This window comes from Hydra vulgaris, chromosome 08 (assembly GCF_038396675.1).
Source record: "Hydra vulgaris chromosome 08, alternate assembly HydraT2T_AEP".
NCBI lineage: Eukaryota > Metazoa > Cnidaria > Hydrozoa > Anthoathecata > Hydridae > Hydra > Hydra vulgaris.
In genome coordinates, this window is record NC_088927.1 from 38,754,665 (window position 1) to 38,773,015 (window position 18,351).

The 18,351-nt window shown below is 26.1% G+C and overlaps 1 protein-coding gene across 2 annotated transcripts in view; it reads left to right on the forward strand.

The window, feature by feature from the left end:
• LOC101241823 (uncharacterized) overlaps nt 1-18,351 on the forward strand; it is a 130,481-nt gene that overhangs the window by 82,395 nt on the left and 29,735 nt on the right. For both annotated transcript variants that reach the window (XM_065803668.1, XM_065803669.1), the window contains 5 exons: nt 11,199-11,325; nt 14,424-14,549; nt 17,198-17,362; nt 17,469-17,694; nt 18,061-18,238. In XM_065803668.1, the coding sequence (XP_065659740.1) occupies nt 11,199-11,325; nt 14,424-14,549; nt 17,198-17,362; nt 17,469-17,694; nt 18,061-18,238 (822 nt within the window). The remainder of the gene's footprint in view (nt 1-11,198; nt 11,326-14,423; nt 14,550-17,197; nt 17,363-17,468; nt 17,695-18,060; nt 18,239-18,351) is intronic.

An 18,351-nucleotide genomic window follows, 5' to 3' on the forward strand; every position in this document is an offset into this window, starting at 1 on the left:
TTCTCTATTCAAATGTGTCAAAATAAAATTCAAGTCATTTTACAGTCATTTTATTTTTATAAAAGTTTGAAAGAGATTCGTAAATATTTTCTTTTTTCTTTTATTTGCTGTTGTAATTACTCGGGAACCATAATTTGTTTAAAAATAATTTTAACATCTATCTTGTAGAAAATTTAATTTTAATACCGATTACATAATTTTTTTACATTTATAGTTAAAAATTAGGCAAAAAAGAAAAATGAATATTAAATTTTTTTTTGATAAAACTAATGATTCACATATTTACATTAAATTCTTTTATTAAGTAGTATGTGAATTTTTAAATTAAAAAAAATATATAAAATAAATTATTGGATTTTCTCATGTTCCAGTTTCTTCCTATATAAAGTTATTTTACAAAAATGACTGGATGATACTTATTAATTATTCACTTTCAAGATGGCACCAAGTAAAAAGTCATACAATGAAGAAGATATAGAAGCTGTGTTAAATGATATAAAAGAAAAAAATGATATAAAAGAAAAAAAAAAGCTGCATATATGTATTCCATTTTCAACTCTAGTTGGTTGAAAGAACAACAAAAATGCTAGCTTCAAGGGATCAGGATCAACAACCATACTCTCACAGCAAACATAGTCAAAGATGGTGCATGTGTTTCAGCTCCTATGTGATTGGGGTTATGGTTTAACACAAAATGATGTCATGGACTTCAAATGCAGTTATCTTCTTTGTACAAATCAACTAGGCCTATTTAAAAACAGCAGACCTGGAAAAGACTGGTTTTATGCATTTATGAACCAATGGTCTAAAGAAGTTTCCAAAAGAAAAACTCACAATATAGCATCTGCCAGAGCCGCTTCTTGTATGCAAGAAGTAATTAATAATTATTTTAAGTTGTCACTAAACAATATCAATTGTCTAGTATAACTTCTGGTTGTCTCATTTAAAATTGTGATGAAACAGGTTTTTTTGGTGATCATGACAAAGTAACTGTGGTATGTCAAAAAGGTGCAAAGCATGTTTTGAAACTCACTGGTAACAATGAAAAAATCTATTATACAGTGAACAATTGCTGTAATGCTAATGGATATTTTACACCATCATTCGTGGTATACGTTTCACATTAGTTTAGTAGCTGTATTGTCAGCATAATAATTTAATTTTGAGTTGTCTACCAGCCCACTTATCTCACATTCCTCAGCCACTGGACAGAGGTGTCTATTGCCGTGTTAAGCAAGTTTGGAAGGCAGTTCTTACCAAATATTACTAAGACACAAAATGCAAAAACTTAGATAAAGAAAACTTTCCTCTTTTGCTCAAGCAGGTGTATGAGAACGGAAAGTGTTACTTGTTTGCAAACTATTGCTGGTTCTAAATATACTGGTTTATTTTCACTTAACAAAAACAGAATCAATCAACAGGCATTAGCTATCTCTGAAACGTTTAATCACCCAACGTTTTCAATGCTATTGCCAACAATAAAACCTTTAGCATAATCTTCTGAACCAGCAACAGCAGCTTTGAGGTTTGACAAGTAGGGAGCACTACATGAGAGAATGAAAATTGAAATGGAAAAGGACCTAAAAAGTTTTTTACAAGAAAAAAATCAGTCCCATGTAAAAAAAACTGAGACAACCTAGTATTCCAAAAATTGATGGCCAATGTATTACAGAACGCGATGTTGCAGATCATCTCAAAAAAAAAAAGAAGTTAAGCAACTCAAATTAAAAAAGCTAAAATACATAAAACCATCTGCAAACTCATAATGCCATTCCAAACCATGCAGAGAAAGAAGTAACTCAAAATATAGAACTGATTACATCACCTTCATCCAAAAGAAGAAAAGTTATTAAATGCAGAAAGTGTAAAAAAGTATTATATTTGGGCATGATGTCATACGAGAATCCAAATTGCAATACTTGGCTCTGCAATAAAACATGTTTGCTAAAAAAGTTTGTAATGGATTCAGATTTTTTTTGTTCTAAAAAATTTAAAACTTAAGTCTTTTATTATTTCTGTATGCTATATAAAAAAAAAATATGTATATACATTTAAATATATAAAATATTAAATTTAATAAATGTATTTTATATTGATCGGTTTTAAAAGAATTTCTGCTAAAAGTAATCTTTTTTTTTTTTTTTTGATTTTTATATTTTCAAATGTGGTAAAAAAAAAATTAGTAAATAATGTGCTTTTTGGTATTTTCTATCTTATTTAAAAAAAAATAGTTTAAAATTTTTGAAAAATAGTAAAGTTATTTTAATTTTTAGTTTAAATTTGAATTTAATTTAAATTCAACTTATCCAAAGTGTTTGTCACCCTTTGTCATACTCGCCTGCTTATTAAACTACCTGCTTACGGTATAGTTAACAAAGACTTGATTGGATGTGCAACTATCTTTTTAATTGTACACTAATGATTTTTTGTGACGGAGTACTAATTCATTACCCAAATACGGTGAAACTCCATATGGTTTCATTTGTGAAAGTTTTTCTTTGCTATTTATACTTTACTTAAATGGCTAAATAATAAATAACTTAAATGAAAGTTTACAGATGTTATTTATTTTCCACATAAAAAATTTTTAAAAATTTAAATAAAAATTATTAAACAATGATATTAGTTATATTGCTGAATACTTTTTGCATATACTGCTGATTTAGTAATTAACTTAAAATATTTAAAAACTTAAAAAAGAACAAAACAGAGAGTATGATTTTTGTCACATAACAAAATCAAATTGAAATTCCAAAAAGAATTAATGCTATCCTTTGACAACATTAACTGCTACAAACCACTAATTGGTACCGCTATCGATCCAACTCTTACAATAAATGACCATTTTAACAGAATTTATTAAATAGCTTTTTCACATATAATGTTACTCAACAGCTTGCAAAAGCACATCAATGCATACTCCAAAAAAGAAATTTACCAAAAAATGATTATTCTGCTTTCAATTGCTAATTTAAATTTTACAGCAACTAAAAGTAACCATTTAAAATCTCTACACTTGCGTGCAATAAATATCATTTACGATGAAAACATCAAAATTTAATTTCTATCGTGTAGAATTATTTGCAAATGTTTGTAAAAAAATCATGTAGCAATTTTAAGAATTATTTTACATCGAGAATAAATCAACAAAACACAAAAAAATAAAAGCTTTTTAGTGGAAATACCAAGAGTTAAACTATTTTATTTATTGGATCTTTATAATAACTTTATAATTTCTTCCCAAAGAAATTATAAAACTTTCCTAAAAGAAAAAAGAAAGCTAAGAAGGGTAAAAATATTTTTTTTAACTTTTTGATGTTAAAATGTTTTTACTCTTCAAAAAAAAAGTTTTTTAAATTCTTTTACTTAAAAGAGTTTAAAAAACTTTTAAACTCTTTTAAGTAAAAAAATATCTACACATAAATTTTATACAAGCTTTGATATCAGGATATGTTAATAACAGTTTTTGCTGAAATGTTCATCCTGTATAAATATTTGTTTAATAAAAAAAAAAAATTAATAATATTTTTATTTATCTTTTATATAAACTAATAAAGAAAAAAGATAAAATTAGAAATTTACTGATATGATTCAGTTCAGCAAGTGTTTATGGAGTTAAATATAGCTGCTAGAACTTATAAAATTATGTCAGTATTTTGAACTGTCAAAAACCTAAGACTGACATCTTTTTATTAATTTTTTGGCTTTTAAATTCTTCAGATTTAGATTCAAGGATATATAGGTAAAAACAAATAACAGACCTAAAGCTGAAGGATTTAAGGCAAGGGCTATTGCTTTTGACATATCAATGGTTTTCAATTAAATCTGGCATGCTTTCTTTATGGTCTTTTCCATAACTTGCTATATATATTGGATTGGGAAAGTATTTGAAATTATTAAATCATTCTTTATTTATCGGAATATTATAGCTGTTTTTGATGATCATCACTATCATTCATTTCTAGTAATTTCTGCATTACCAAAAGGTAGCATTCTTGGTCCTTAAAAGATAATCCAAAAATAGGTAAGAAAGATCAAAATGATCTTCCTTACCTATTTTTGGATTATCTTTTACACCTGACCTCTCATGAAAGCCATATACCTAAGTATATAAATATACCTAATACCATATATATATCCATCTGCTAAGGTTGCTTCTTTTTATTACTTTTATATATTTTGTCATTACTTGTTATAAATAAATTAATAAACAAAAATATATGTGTGTATATATATACATATAAGTTTGTTATGATACCATTTTTTGTATTTGCTCATTTCAAAATGTGCTAATATCATAATGCTGTCACAAAAACAAATTTTTTATCTTCAAAGTTTGCATAATTATATTTAGAAATTTTAGAAATAATTGAATTTCAATCTAAAATATATTATGGTCACACTTTATGTCTTAATCATAATACTACTTTATTACTATTAAAATCAACTTTCACTCATGGGTAAAATGCTTCAAAAAATGCAAAAAAACACAAATCTGCACCCTACATCACCAAATTTTCCAAAATTTGGCACAAATGTTTGGAAACATGACTTAGAAAAGACTGTAAATTTTTTTATAAAGTTCTTATCTGTTTAGGATTTACAACAACTTGAAGTTTGTTTGATTTTGACTGAAAAATGAGGAGGAGGGGGGGGGGATGCCAAAAATGTTTCCGTTTATTATTACTCTTATATGGTGCTTTTAGAAATGTTGCAAATCTGAAACCTGGTACCAAAAGAGCTTAAAAACCTGTTTAGTCTGAAAACTTAAGTTTTGTATCTCTTGAAGCAAGGCAATGTAGTTTATTCTAGGATTCATAAAATGTACCTAATAATGACAATAAAAAAGGGCATTAGCAATTATAGCTATAAAAAAAATCTGACTGATAGAAAAAAAATGTTTTTGTTTTCTTCAAGATAAGATGTATATCAACTTTACGAACCAATTTTTTTGGGCCTTACGTTTACTTGAGGAGTTATTGAGGTTTGATATGAACACAAAATTTTGTGATATTTTAAAAATCAGGCAATCTATCCTAACTTTTTATAAATTAATCAAATTAGAAATTAACAGTTTAGTAACTTAATTGTTTTTATTAATTTTTTACAACAAAATTATAAGGTATAAAAAAACCATTTGAAAAATAAATACTCAATTTAATTGATTTTATATATGCTTTTCACTCACATTATTAATAAATTATACAAAAAATAAAAGATTAAAAAAAGTATGGATAAGACATATCAAACTCAGCAAACTTGAAATTAGCTTAAATATAAAAATCTCTTTTTCCTAAGGAAAACAATTTTTTTCAATCGCTTTTGCCTAAATAGTAGCAAAGTCCTGGGTTTGTAGTTGGTACTTCAACTTTGCAAATGAAGTGGACATCTGGAATCCAGCATTGGCTATCCACTGGTGGCCATTTAAACAGCCGTGCAGTACCATTCGAACACATAAGTTTGACAAGCACATCTTTTTCTTTTAGATTAATATCTTCAATTAATATCTCTTTTGCAAGCTTGCTGGTGTTTCTAAATGTTTAACTGTACCACCTATCCCATCACAAGGTTGCTTACCGTGACTAGTTGCAAAAAAGATCCATTTAGCAGAAAAATATTCAATATTTTTTCTTTGAGGTAGATTTGTTTTAATTTCATTGGTGACACCATCAATAATTTTATACACCATGTTCACATCATGCATCATATCATCTAAAACAATACAATAAGATTTGTGATTGAGAAAACCTTCTTTTTTGAAATAAATAATCACAGGATGAAGTGTACATTGTAAATTTTTCCAATGAAAGCTTTGTACTTCATCCCGAACTACAAATTTCTAGTTTTCTGAAAAATCGCACAGAAATAATGCTGTTAACTCATCCATATCTTCCTTTCTTCATATCTTCATTTCTTCATATCTTCCTTTCTTCATATCTTTCTTTCTTCATATCTTCATTTCTTCATATCTTCATTTCTTCATATCTTCATTTCTTCATATCTTCATTTCTTGATCTCAGGTATGATGCTTGAAACTTAGTTAATTACAAGTGTGGTGCAAGTTTTGTCAGTTTTTTACATACGAGTTTAATGTATTCAGATACTGGCTCTTTATTATGTGTTAAGTTTGACCTATCTGTTGTTGTCCACTGATCAAATTCAACTTCATCGTCATCCTTTGACCTTAATAAGAGATACTCCAGCAGCTGTAAAGTGTGTATTTACTCCCTCTTTTTTATTTTGAATGAATGTTCACTAACAATATTAAAATCTTCATCATTATTTTCACTCATACGTTTTGATAAACTTCATAACTTTACTTTGACAGGTTGGATGCAACTTTTTTCCAAGTATAAGATTTAAACCTACGGTTTTTGTATTGTAATCACTTGTAGAGATGCTGAAAAGAAAATGTAACTATATTATTCAAATACTACAACATTAATTATACTATTACTATAAAACAGTGAACAAATCCTATTACAAAAAACTTATAAACAACTTATTCAGAATGGTATTACCCGTTAAAATGTAAATACATGAACTTTTACCTCTATACACTTTTTTGTGAGTCAGAATTAGATTACAGCAACTTTTCTGATTACTCTCATATCTCAATATTAACATATCATGGTGATGTGTGTATATCACGATGGTGTGCCCATATACTAGTAATTTGTTCTTCTTTTAAGTTTGTTCGTTTAACAAGTAGTTTATGATCATTCCTGTCAATATTTTCAACCAGATTTCTTACTTGGGTATATGATTGTTTATAACAAGCTCTATAATCATTTACAAACAAACAATTGATTTTGTTATCAACTATTAAACTATGAGGAATTATAATCTAAAATATCACTTTTTCAATGTTTATATATATAAATATCACTTTTTTATAAACACTTAAATAGAAATCTTAAATACAATATTCCTAATGAGCAAAGTACATTTGAACACAAACAATTTGTTTAAAATTAAAATAAAGTTATATTTATAAAGAACATTTTGCATGAACAAATAGCTATTATTTTAATAGGCATATTTTAAATGCCTAATTATCTACTAATTATCTACCAAAAATTAGGGTGAAAGTAGATTATAACTAAATATAATTATATTTAGTTGTATAATTTAACAAGTTAATATTTATTAGATATTATTATGTACACTTGTCATTTTATTACTTATTTTATTGATGAGATAATCACTATTTATTACAATAAATCAATAAAAAAAAGATTACATGATATTACAATAAAACAATCAATAAAAAAAAGATTACATGATATTACAATAAAACAATCAATAAAAAAAGATTACATGATATTACAATAAAACAATCAATAAAAAAAAGAATACATGATATCACAATAAAACAACCAATAAAAAAAAGAATACATGATATTACAATAAAACAATCAATAAAAAAAAGAATACATGATATTACAATAAAACAACCAATAAAAAAAAGAGTACATGATATTACAATAAAACAATCAATAAAAAAAAGAATACATGATATTACAATAAAACAATCAATAAAAAAAAGAATACATGATATTGTTTACTTTAATGACATAACTGACATTATGTAACAAAAATAACAATGCAAATGAAATAACTTAGGGATTGCATCTCGAAATTCGAGAATTCCGCAATTTGTTTTTTTCCAGCGAATTCCGAAATTAAAATTTATTTTTTCATGCTCTTTCCAACTTTTAAATTGTATTTTTATTATGTTAATGGTTTCCTATCTTCATTTCATATCCACATGCAATAATTTTTATATTTGGTTTAACCTCGTGTTCGTGGGTTATATTTTACGATTTTCAACAGTGTTGAGATTTGCTTATTGGAGTGCAGTGTGTATTGAATTATTTGGATCAATATTTTTAAATAGGTAAGCAAATAACAGCAGGAATAATAGCAGTTTTAATTTAACAACATTTATTGATAACTATTTAATTTTAATTTTGTTTTGTTTAACAAGTTAAATTACTATTAACAGTACATCCTAAAATGTCTTAAAAATATAAAATATGTTATGAAATAGTAAAAACCGCTGGTTCAACGACAACACTGCAGCACACACATTTAAGAACAATACACAATATTAGTGTATCAAAACGGGATGTCATGCAAGATGAAGGTCCAGAAAGCAGCGCATCAAAAATGATGATTAAAAAATGTTTATTTAAAAAAAATAACGAATCACTTTCTGCAATCGTATTACAAATGTGTGCCTTAGATAATATGCCATTCAAAGTTTTCTGTACGTCTATCGATTTGAGAAATTTATTTTTGGCTTGAGGCGCTTGAGATTATGTATTACCAAAATCACCTAATTCGATTTGCAAAATGATTTTAGAATACGCACAAAAAATGCGGGCTAAAATGATGCAAATAAATTTAAAAGAAGATGGAACAAGATTTTGCTTAAATCTAGATGAATGGACATCTTCAAGAAACTGATATTATTTAAATGTGAATGTCCATAGCAAAAAACAGTTTTTGAATTTAGGTTTAGCACCTGTTGAATGACGTTTCCCTGCAGAGAAATGCATTACGGCTCTGAAAACCACATTGCAAAACAACAATCTAAATATCGATAAAGATATTATGTCTATAACAACTGATGAGGCAGCCTTGATGCAAAAAGTTGGACGGCTTTTACCATGTAATCAGCAGTTGTGCTTCGCACATGCGATTCATTTAGCTGTAATTAATGTTCTGTATAATAGTTCGAATACAACTGAGTTGGTGGCTCACACATATACAGAAAATGTTAGTGTAAAAGATCAAGTAAGTGACTTCTATGAATCGGATGAGGAATGCATTGAAGATGAAAATGTTGGCTTGATTGAACAAACTTATAATGAAGCTGAGCTTGTTGAGACTGAAGAATTTGGATTTAGTTTTCTCATCAAAAAAGTTCGTTTGATTGTAAAGAAATTTTGTTTTTCGAGAACATCAAATGATATTCTTCAAGTAAAGATAAAACAAGAATTTGGAAAATAATTGAAACTTATTATGGACGCTAGAACTAGATGGAATAGCTTAGTCGAAATGCTTGAAAGGTTTAACAAGCTAAAAAGCTGTGTTAGAAAAGCATTGATTGACATTGCATCTGATATCATTATTCAAGATAGTGAAATTTTGTCGATTAAAAACATTATCTCTGCACTACTACAAGTAAAGCTTACTATTGAAGCCCTATTGAATTCTGCTGATGCCGCATTTTCTTTTATGCTTGAGAATTTCATATCTGATGAACTTTCATTAAAATTAAAGAAGAAATTAGAAGACCGAGTAAGCCAAAGACGAACTAATGTGTCTGGAACTCTTCAGTATTTACACAATGGTGAAAAAAGTGAGATTCACGCATCTTTCACTAGACCATTGAAAAAAACAATAGCCAAAGTTATTGAAAACTTTGCACAAAGGTTGATATTTAACACTTACATGGAAACTTCCTCAGGCGAGCAGTCAGAAGCTGACGATGTGGTAGAAGTGATGTTGGAAGAACAAACTAAGCCTAAGTTAGAAGAACAAACATTAATGCAAAAGTTAGAGAACAAAGTTCGATTGAATTTATTGTCCAAAATAATGTCCAACTGAACTCAACAAATAATAAATAGGAGCTTAATTTCAAAAAATAAATCTGAAATGAAATTCTTTGAAGAGAATGGTGTTCATGGTAAAATATTAGAGTCCGTCTACTCATATTTGATTTTGATTCCGCCATCGAGCGTGGAGTCTGAGCCTTCTCATAAGCTGGTAACTTTTGTACAAAAGTTCAAATGAGATTCGGAGACACAGTTTTAAGTGATCTCTGCTTCCTCAAGGCATATTTTAGGCAAATAAAACAATAATTTTATATTTTTTATTATTAAATGATATACCATATCAGAATGTTTCTGTACTAATTGAATTTGTTATAATTTTATGTTCAATTTTTATTTTTAAAGAAAGTATTTTTTATGCAATAAATAACAATAAATTATTTCAAATAAGTTATTATTATTATTTTTATAGACAAAAAAAATTAAAATATTTTCGGAATTCGACCGAATTCTGAAAAATTTTTATTTCGAATTCCGATTTTTTTAATTTCGTCAAAATTTGTATTATATATAAATTTGTATTCCCTAAAATAACTGTTATGTAATCAAAATAACAAATATTTAACAATATTTTGTGACAACTTTGTAAAAATTGTAAATCACATAACAGACATACTGTTTTTTTTAAATTAACTGACTCAAAAATTGAATAAAATAAAAAATAATTGTATTTAGTTCAATATCAAAATGAATTTGCTAACTTTTTTTTTAAATTTCTTCAGAAATATTGAAAAACTAAAACATCAAATTCCTCAGCAAAACATAAGGCCAAAATAAAATCGGTTCGTAAAGTAGATACATGTCTAATCTTTAAAAAATTTAAAACAAAAAGTTTTTTATCAGTCAGATTTTTTCTATCACTAAAATTGTCAATACTCTTTTTTATTGTCATTAGTTAGTGAATTTTGTAGATCTTAAAATAGACTATACTTTGTTGTTTTGAGAGGTACAAGTCTACAGTTTTCAGATTAAACAGGTTTTAAACTCCTTGAGTACCAAATTTTAGCTTTGCTAAATTACTACAAGCACCTTATAAGGGTAATAGAAAACTGACAGATTTGTAGCACTTTTCCCCCCTCATTTAACAACTTTAAGTTGATGTAATTCTGAAAGGGATAAACATTTTTTGGAAAAAATTCATAGTCTTTCCTAACTTAAATCTTTAAACATTTGTGCCAAATTTCAGCAATTTCGATGATGTTGGGTACAACACATTGTTTTTTGAAAATTTTCTACTTGCATGTCTTAGAAAGAAATTTGATATTTCTATGACATTTTTTTTTACTATTCATTATGATCTCACAGTCCTAAAACTTATTCCACATAAATAAATGTAATAATGATACACACAGATTTTTTCTGGTTATTATATTATGAAACTCTTTAACTCATTTGCTCATCTTTTTTGTCTTTGCTTAAATCAAATTAATAAAAGTACAATACCACTTAACTTTATCAATCTGTTTTTTCAGTGTTACATAAGAGTAGTTTTAATAATATCTGGTCTGTTACTTTATTTTTTTTTTTTTCAAATAAAATCAAGTAAAAATAAAATTGTCTAATTGTATTTATTAGGTTCAACTGCTAAAATTGGAATACAAATTTTTGGAACAAGTTGCACCACCAAAGTACGTGTTATAAATTCAAACAATCATTTTCTAAGAAATGGGCTGGATATTTTTAGAATATCATTACATAAAAGGTAAGAACATTTAGTTGTTTTTTTAATTATTTTATTTTATCATTAAATAAAGTTTGATTTGTGTGTAAATTAGTTTAATTTTGGTGTTTCTAGCTTGAAAAGTGCTCTTTTTTTCTTTTTCTTTTTTTTTTAAATCAATCTATAATGTTTTAATCATATTTTAAGAAAAAATTACAATTTGAATAGACCCCTTTTTAATTTTGTAGCTAATACCTTTTTATATTGATCCTGGTTTGTCAATTCCTTAAACTATATTAATATAGCCTATGTTTTAAACACTTACTGTCCACCATCTTTAGAGAGTGTTTCACTGACTCCGCAACATATTCTGGGTTAAAAATGTTTTTCCTGCATTTTACAAAAGATAAAAAATAAAAAACTTATGTATTATTAAAAACTCCTATATATTCATAAAATAGTCTTAATCATATTGTTATGATAAACCACCAAATAAGTATTTGCTTATGTTTTCCCAATTTTCATATTGTTCTTTTCTTCAACATGGTCAGTGTTGATGTATATGCTTAGCAGGTTAGAGAAAGATCGCTACCACACATTATTGATATAAAAGTAATATATCAGCTTTATGTAAATTAAGGAACAAGTTTCTTTTAAAAAATGATGGGTTAAAAGAATTTTTTTCCCTTCAGATAAACAAAATGTTATGATTAATATCTAAAATAAATTTAAAAATCTAAAAAAAAAAGAAGTTAACTTAGATATTACAACATTTTGTTAAAGGCAGTAATATCAATTACCCACCGAAAAAAATAGTTGACTAAAATTTACCCAGTTGGAGGAAAGCACTGTATTTCATGACTGTCAATTGTGAATCTTCAAAGACTTAAACTAGAAGATTGAGTAAGATTGTTGCCATTTATTAATACTGCAATTTAAAAACGAGATTTGTGTTAAATTTTTGAAAAAAACTGAAAATGAAAAAAAGTAATGTTCATCATAAGCAACTTTAATACTTAAATTAAAAGGGAAAGATTCAGTAGGCAACATTAATGCTGAGATTAAAGATACAGCAATTTGATAATGAGATTTGTGTTAAATTTTTGAAAAAAACTTAAAATGAGAAAGACTCATGTTCATTATAAAATACTTTAATACTGAAATTAAAAGTAAAAGATAAAATAGGCAACTTTAGTAAGTTATGAAGTCAATTAACAAATTAACACAAAAAAGTTTAATTGCTCAAAAAAAAACTTTCTTTTTAATTCCTCACCCTCATTCACCATTCCTAGAAATGGCTTTGCTGTAAGGGGGTTGTGTTAGTATAAAGTTGTATCTTTTGTACATTATTTTTTTATTTTAATAAGATTATTATTTTCCTTTGAAAACAACAGTAAAAAAATTCTGTGAAGTTGTTTTGTCAGTATAAAAAGCCTGTGTTAATATAAAATAACTTTGCTACGTTGTTTTACTGTTAATTTAAACAGTTTATATTATAAACTTTATAACACTAAAAACATAAAATGCAATATTGATATTCGTGTTAAAACATGTTTTATCTATAGACCAAACAAGTAAGATCAAAGCAAAGAAAAAAAAAAAAACTCATAAAAAAAAACTATGCTTATTAGATACCACGTTTTTTTAATTTATTGCTTTTTGCCACTAAAAATTGAAGTATCATTAATTTTTTCATTTAAAACGTTTTTAAGGTGATGTTTTCATTCAATGTTTTTGTGTGAATTGTTTTGCAATAAAATAAAGTGAGAAAAAAGTTTGGTTCAATAAATTGAACTTAATTTCCATAAATTTAAATATATGCTAAAATTTTTTGTTTTGGAAACGAAGTATTTTGAACAGAAGTAGAATAGTTTGTTTTTTTTTAATTTAATTTTTTATAGTTTAATTATTTTCACTGGTTTAATGTTTGCCATAGAATGTTTCTACTTTTTGAACTATTTTTAAGAAAGAAAAAATAATGGCCTCTTTACAAAAAAATATTTAGTTATTAAAAATGTCTACGAATAAAATAAAACTTTTTTCCTCACTTGCACTATATTTTAAATCTGATATTCTTACTGTAGCAACTCTATGTCTGACTTTAAGGAAAAATCCTTGCTATGCCACTGGGTATTATTGACATTGCTGCAATTTCCATTCAGTTAAATTTATAAATATTGCCAGCAAGCATTAATATTCTTTTAAATTTTTTCAATTTTTTTATTTTATTTGAAATTTCAAATTCAAGATTTAAGAAGAATCTAAAATTCTCTTATTGAAAAGGATTTCTTTTTAAAACAAATTCCTAAAAGCAACTTACGTTTTTATAGAAAATATTTAATCTTGATATCACTATAAATAAAGTGAAAATATATAAAAAATGGTATTGTGTTTTTGCACATTGTATTCAAAATTTCTTGTTAAAATAATTTTTAGTTAAAAGCTTATTATGTGTTAACAACATATAAGATATAAATAGAAACATTTGTATGGCTAACTTTCACAAGTATATGTCATTGTGAATATTAAGTAAATTTTATAGTTGAGTAACTTAATTAGAGTAACTTAAATGGTTGTTTTGATTTAGTCTATAGGTAAATTTACTGTGATGTACTTTATTCATTAAGTATATCACACTAAATTTAACTTAATTTAAAATAGAAGCAGGATATTTTTGGCTTCCACACAGAGATTAAAAGTAATTAAAATTTAAATGGCTTTATGTAGAATGTAAAAGTCTCTATGTAGAATTCTACTGCGTGGCCGCAGTGATTTGCTTTTGTCAGGATGTCCTGAGCTTCTAGTAGGTTTGAGACACAGCCCTTGCAATTAACAAAGCCATGCTGTTTTGGAGTGATTAAACCATTAGAAATGCAGTGTTCCATTAAGAAATGCTCCTTTAATAAAATGCTTTTATCACTTATTTTCATAATTAAAATGGAAACACTTCAACAACAACAACCAAAAAAATTATATTTGAATTAAGCACTTCATCAATAACAACAAAAAAAACAATTTTGAATTAAGAAACATTTTTTTCTAAAGCAAGAAGCAACCAACTAGTAAGGTTATGGAGCAAAGAATCAGCTTTGGAAATTTAAAAATATTCTAAAGTGTTATATTTTTTATTTATGTTTTAGTATTGGTAAAATTCACAAAATTCATCTTTGGCATGATAACAGTGGATTGAGTCCATCTTGGTATATTGAGCGTATAGTCATAAGAAGTCTTTTTAATGGAGAAAAGTTCTTTTTTTTCTGTAATCGGTAGGTATAACTAAATTAAATATCTCCTATTTTCAACTTTTTTATCATAACTATATTCAAACTTAATAATTTAAATTGATAAGTTTTTATTCATGAGCAAATAATATTTTAAATCAACAGGATTTTAAAGTATGAATAATTGATATCAGTTTGACTTTATTATTGTTTACAAAATTCATTTTCTAATAGCTATTTTTTTAAAAGTTTTATTGTTTTTTTTTAAAATAATATACTTTTTTTATTTTTTTTTATTTACTGTACTTATCTTCCCAAGGCTGTGGGGGGCCACTACAATCAAGGAGACTGCTCGTTAATATATTTTTTATTTTAAGTTGTTATTAAAACTCAATCACTCAACTCTGAAAAACAAGTCTTGAAAAAAATGGCTTCTGCGTGGAGATCTTTGGCTTTTTAAGTTTTTTGTTCTAAAGCTTTATAACTTTAAAGATTTATAACTTATTAGATAAGTTCTTTAGACAACATTTAAACAAAAATGTTTTCTCTTACCCCTTAAAAGTTGTATTTAGGGGTAACTCTATATAAAACAACTTTTTTTGAAAATGTCTGCTTGCACCCGCTAAATGTGTTGTATAATAAAATAATACTGGATTTAAAAAGTTTTTGAATAAAAAGTATTTTTAGGTGCTGCTAAGGACCCTCGAACATTAAAATGGGTCCCTAATATTATGAAAAAAAGTTTTGCAAAAGTCATGTTGGGTCTCAAATTAAGGGAAATTATACACAAATTTTAAAATATGAATCATTTTATAACTAAATTATTATTTTAGACTTTATTGAACTGAAAATGACTTTTTTTGACTAAAAAGGAAAAATAAGGAGTTTAACAAGTGTTTTTGATTAAATCTTTTTTTCTTAATGTTTTTTTATAAAATGATGATTATTTTTGCAATTTTTATATAATTTTGCTTCGTTTAAGACCCAACATATCATACTTTTGAAAAACATTTTTTTTATAATATTAGGGACCTATTTAATGTTCAAGAGTCAGTAGCAATCCCTAAAAATATTTTTTATTCAAAAGTTTTTTAAATCCAGTATTATTTTATTATATAGAACACATTCTCTGAATGTGTGCCAGCAGAAATTAAATAAAAAAGTTATTTTTAAAATCATTTTTTATTTTATTTTTTAAACTTGAACTTTGTTTGATGTTGTTACATCAATTTTGTTAGCAAAAAAATTAATTGCATAACTTGAGTTACAAATTTTTAAAACTACTTGCATCGAAATCCTAAGTAATTTTTGTTAATATAGATTTTATTTGTACTTGGTGATATTAATGCTAAATTAAACCTCACAGGGCTGGCTAACACCCTGTGTGTGTGTGTGTGTGTGTGTGTGTGTGTGTGTGTGTGTGTGTGTGTGTGTGTGTGTGTGTGTGTGTGTGTGTGTGTGTGTGTGTATAAAGCATATCAAAAATGTATATAACAGCATATATATAAATATAGTATAAAAAATAAATATGCAAAGCATATATATAAATATAGTATAAAAAGTATATATATAGTATAAAATATATTCCATTTGCTCTGCAACACTGCAAAGACCACCACCTATCAACAATCTTTTATTAAAAAATATTTTCATATTCTTCGTGATGGTGTCGGCGACCTCTACCTGCCACAAAACACTGGGAGTTCCACTGCTTTTTCCATACATAAATAATGTTTGCATGCATTTTTGGCAATCTTCTTTTTAGTATTTAATCATAGATAAAATTGTACAATTCATTACTTGTATTGCTATTCAATTTTAAATAAAGATTTATAAATAATATATATATATATATATTTTTGAAATGAAAACTAACTAGCTGGCCAAGCCCATAAAATTAATAAATTAATTAATTAGTAATTCTATACTTATTCCTTATTTACTTCAATATTTATTAGTAAATGGTAAAAAAATAGTTTAATTTAAAATTGCTCTTAAAGTCTTAGTAATTCTATACTTATTTCTTATTTACTTCAGTATTTATTAGTAAATGGTAAAAAAATAATTTAATTTAAAATTGCTCTTAAAGCAAAAAAATTAGTATGTGCACTTTTTCTACATACTTTGAGCTTATTAAAACCCTCACCAGGTTTATTTATTTCAAAAGACAAAATCTGAATTTACCAACTTCACACTTAAGAAAGAAAATTGGCACTTTACAGCTTTAGATGCGCAGATTTACCAAGTTGGTAAAAAACACATAACATCTATCAATCTAGCAAGTATCTCTAACATAGATGACAATTGTTTAACAATTCTCCCGGTGTTTTTAAAATTCACAGCTACAATAAAATTTCAATACTCTCATTAAGACTATATTTATTTACAAAGCAAAAGAGAACCCAGAAAACAGATCATGGGAAGGTAGGTATGTCAAATATATTAGCTCTATCTATTAGACTTTCATGTAACATTTTTTCTGTTTTAACAAAGAAAATGATCAACATATCCATAAAATAAACAAAGTAAAATTCAATAAATTCTTCACAAAAAATATATAAGTGAAATGCTATTAGGTGAGGATGATAATAGAGTATATATCCAAGAACTGAATTCTGCCATTCTGCAATTACCCTATTTTAATTATGTTGATGAATATGAGAATATTTATTTTTTGTGTTATTTTGCTTTAGTTGGCTAGGTGTAGAATTTGAAGATGGAGCCTTAGAAGCTGATTTTTATGTGGCTAATATGATGGAGATGCAGAAGTTCTCTACAATATTCTTTGATGTTCTTCTAAGAATGTTTAATGATTTTCATCTTTGGTTATCTATATTTGAAAGACCTAAATTTAGCAGGTTATAATAGTTATTGCTCAAAAGTAACACTAATTTCTATAATTCTATTTTTAATTAACTATTTTTTATTTTGTAATTAGTTTATTTGAAAAGTTTTGTTTATTAGATTTTCACGTGTTCAACGGCTCACATGTTTGGTCACATTAATATTGAGTTGGATGGCAGTAAATGCCATGTGGTTTCAGGTTGCACCTGAAGGAAAAATTGATCTCTATATTGGATTTCAGGGATATTCTTTAGAAGAAGTTGCAATTTCTTTTATTACAGTTGCTATGGTTTTTCCTATTAATCTTCTTTTTGTATTGCTGTTTAAGAAAAGTCGACAAAGAAATGTAAGTTCAAATTCAAAACTTAATTAGACAAGCTATTAACCTAATTTATATAATTTAATAAATTGAATTTTGTTAATTATGTTATGTAGTTGTAGTAGAAGTAGTAGTAGTAGTAGTAGTTGTTGTTGTTGTTGTTGTTGTTGTTGTAGTTTTAGAAGTTGTAATAGTAGTAGTAGTAGCATTAGCAGTAGTAGTTGCAGACTAGTTATTAAAGAATTATTATTAATGATTATAACTTTATTATTGTTGATTAAATTATTATTACAATGATTATAATGAATTATTAATGATAATAACAACAATAGCAACAATATTAATGTCTTTAGTAATATTATTAACATCTAATAGTATTTTAAAATATAATAGGTACCAAAAAAAAAGTTAAAAGTTTGGCAGCAACAAAATCGAACTACAATGGATGTTGTTGAACTAGATGCAAAGCCTTTCCTTTCTGGCGATAAAGAAATTTTTGATGTAGATGTTGTTGATTCATTAGTTCGAAGAAAAAAAAAGTTTAAAAATATTCATACTATTTTGGAAAAAGGTTTTTATAAGTTATTTTTGTATATACTTTCATTTAACATTTGAGCACAAGTTAAAATCACAGTATTATGTCACAGTATTATGTCACAGTATTATGTCACAGTATTATGTCAC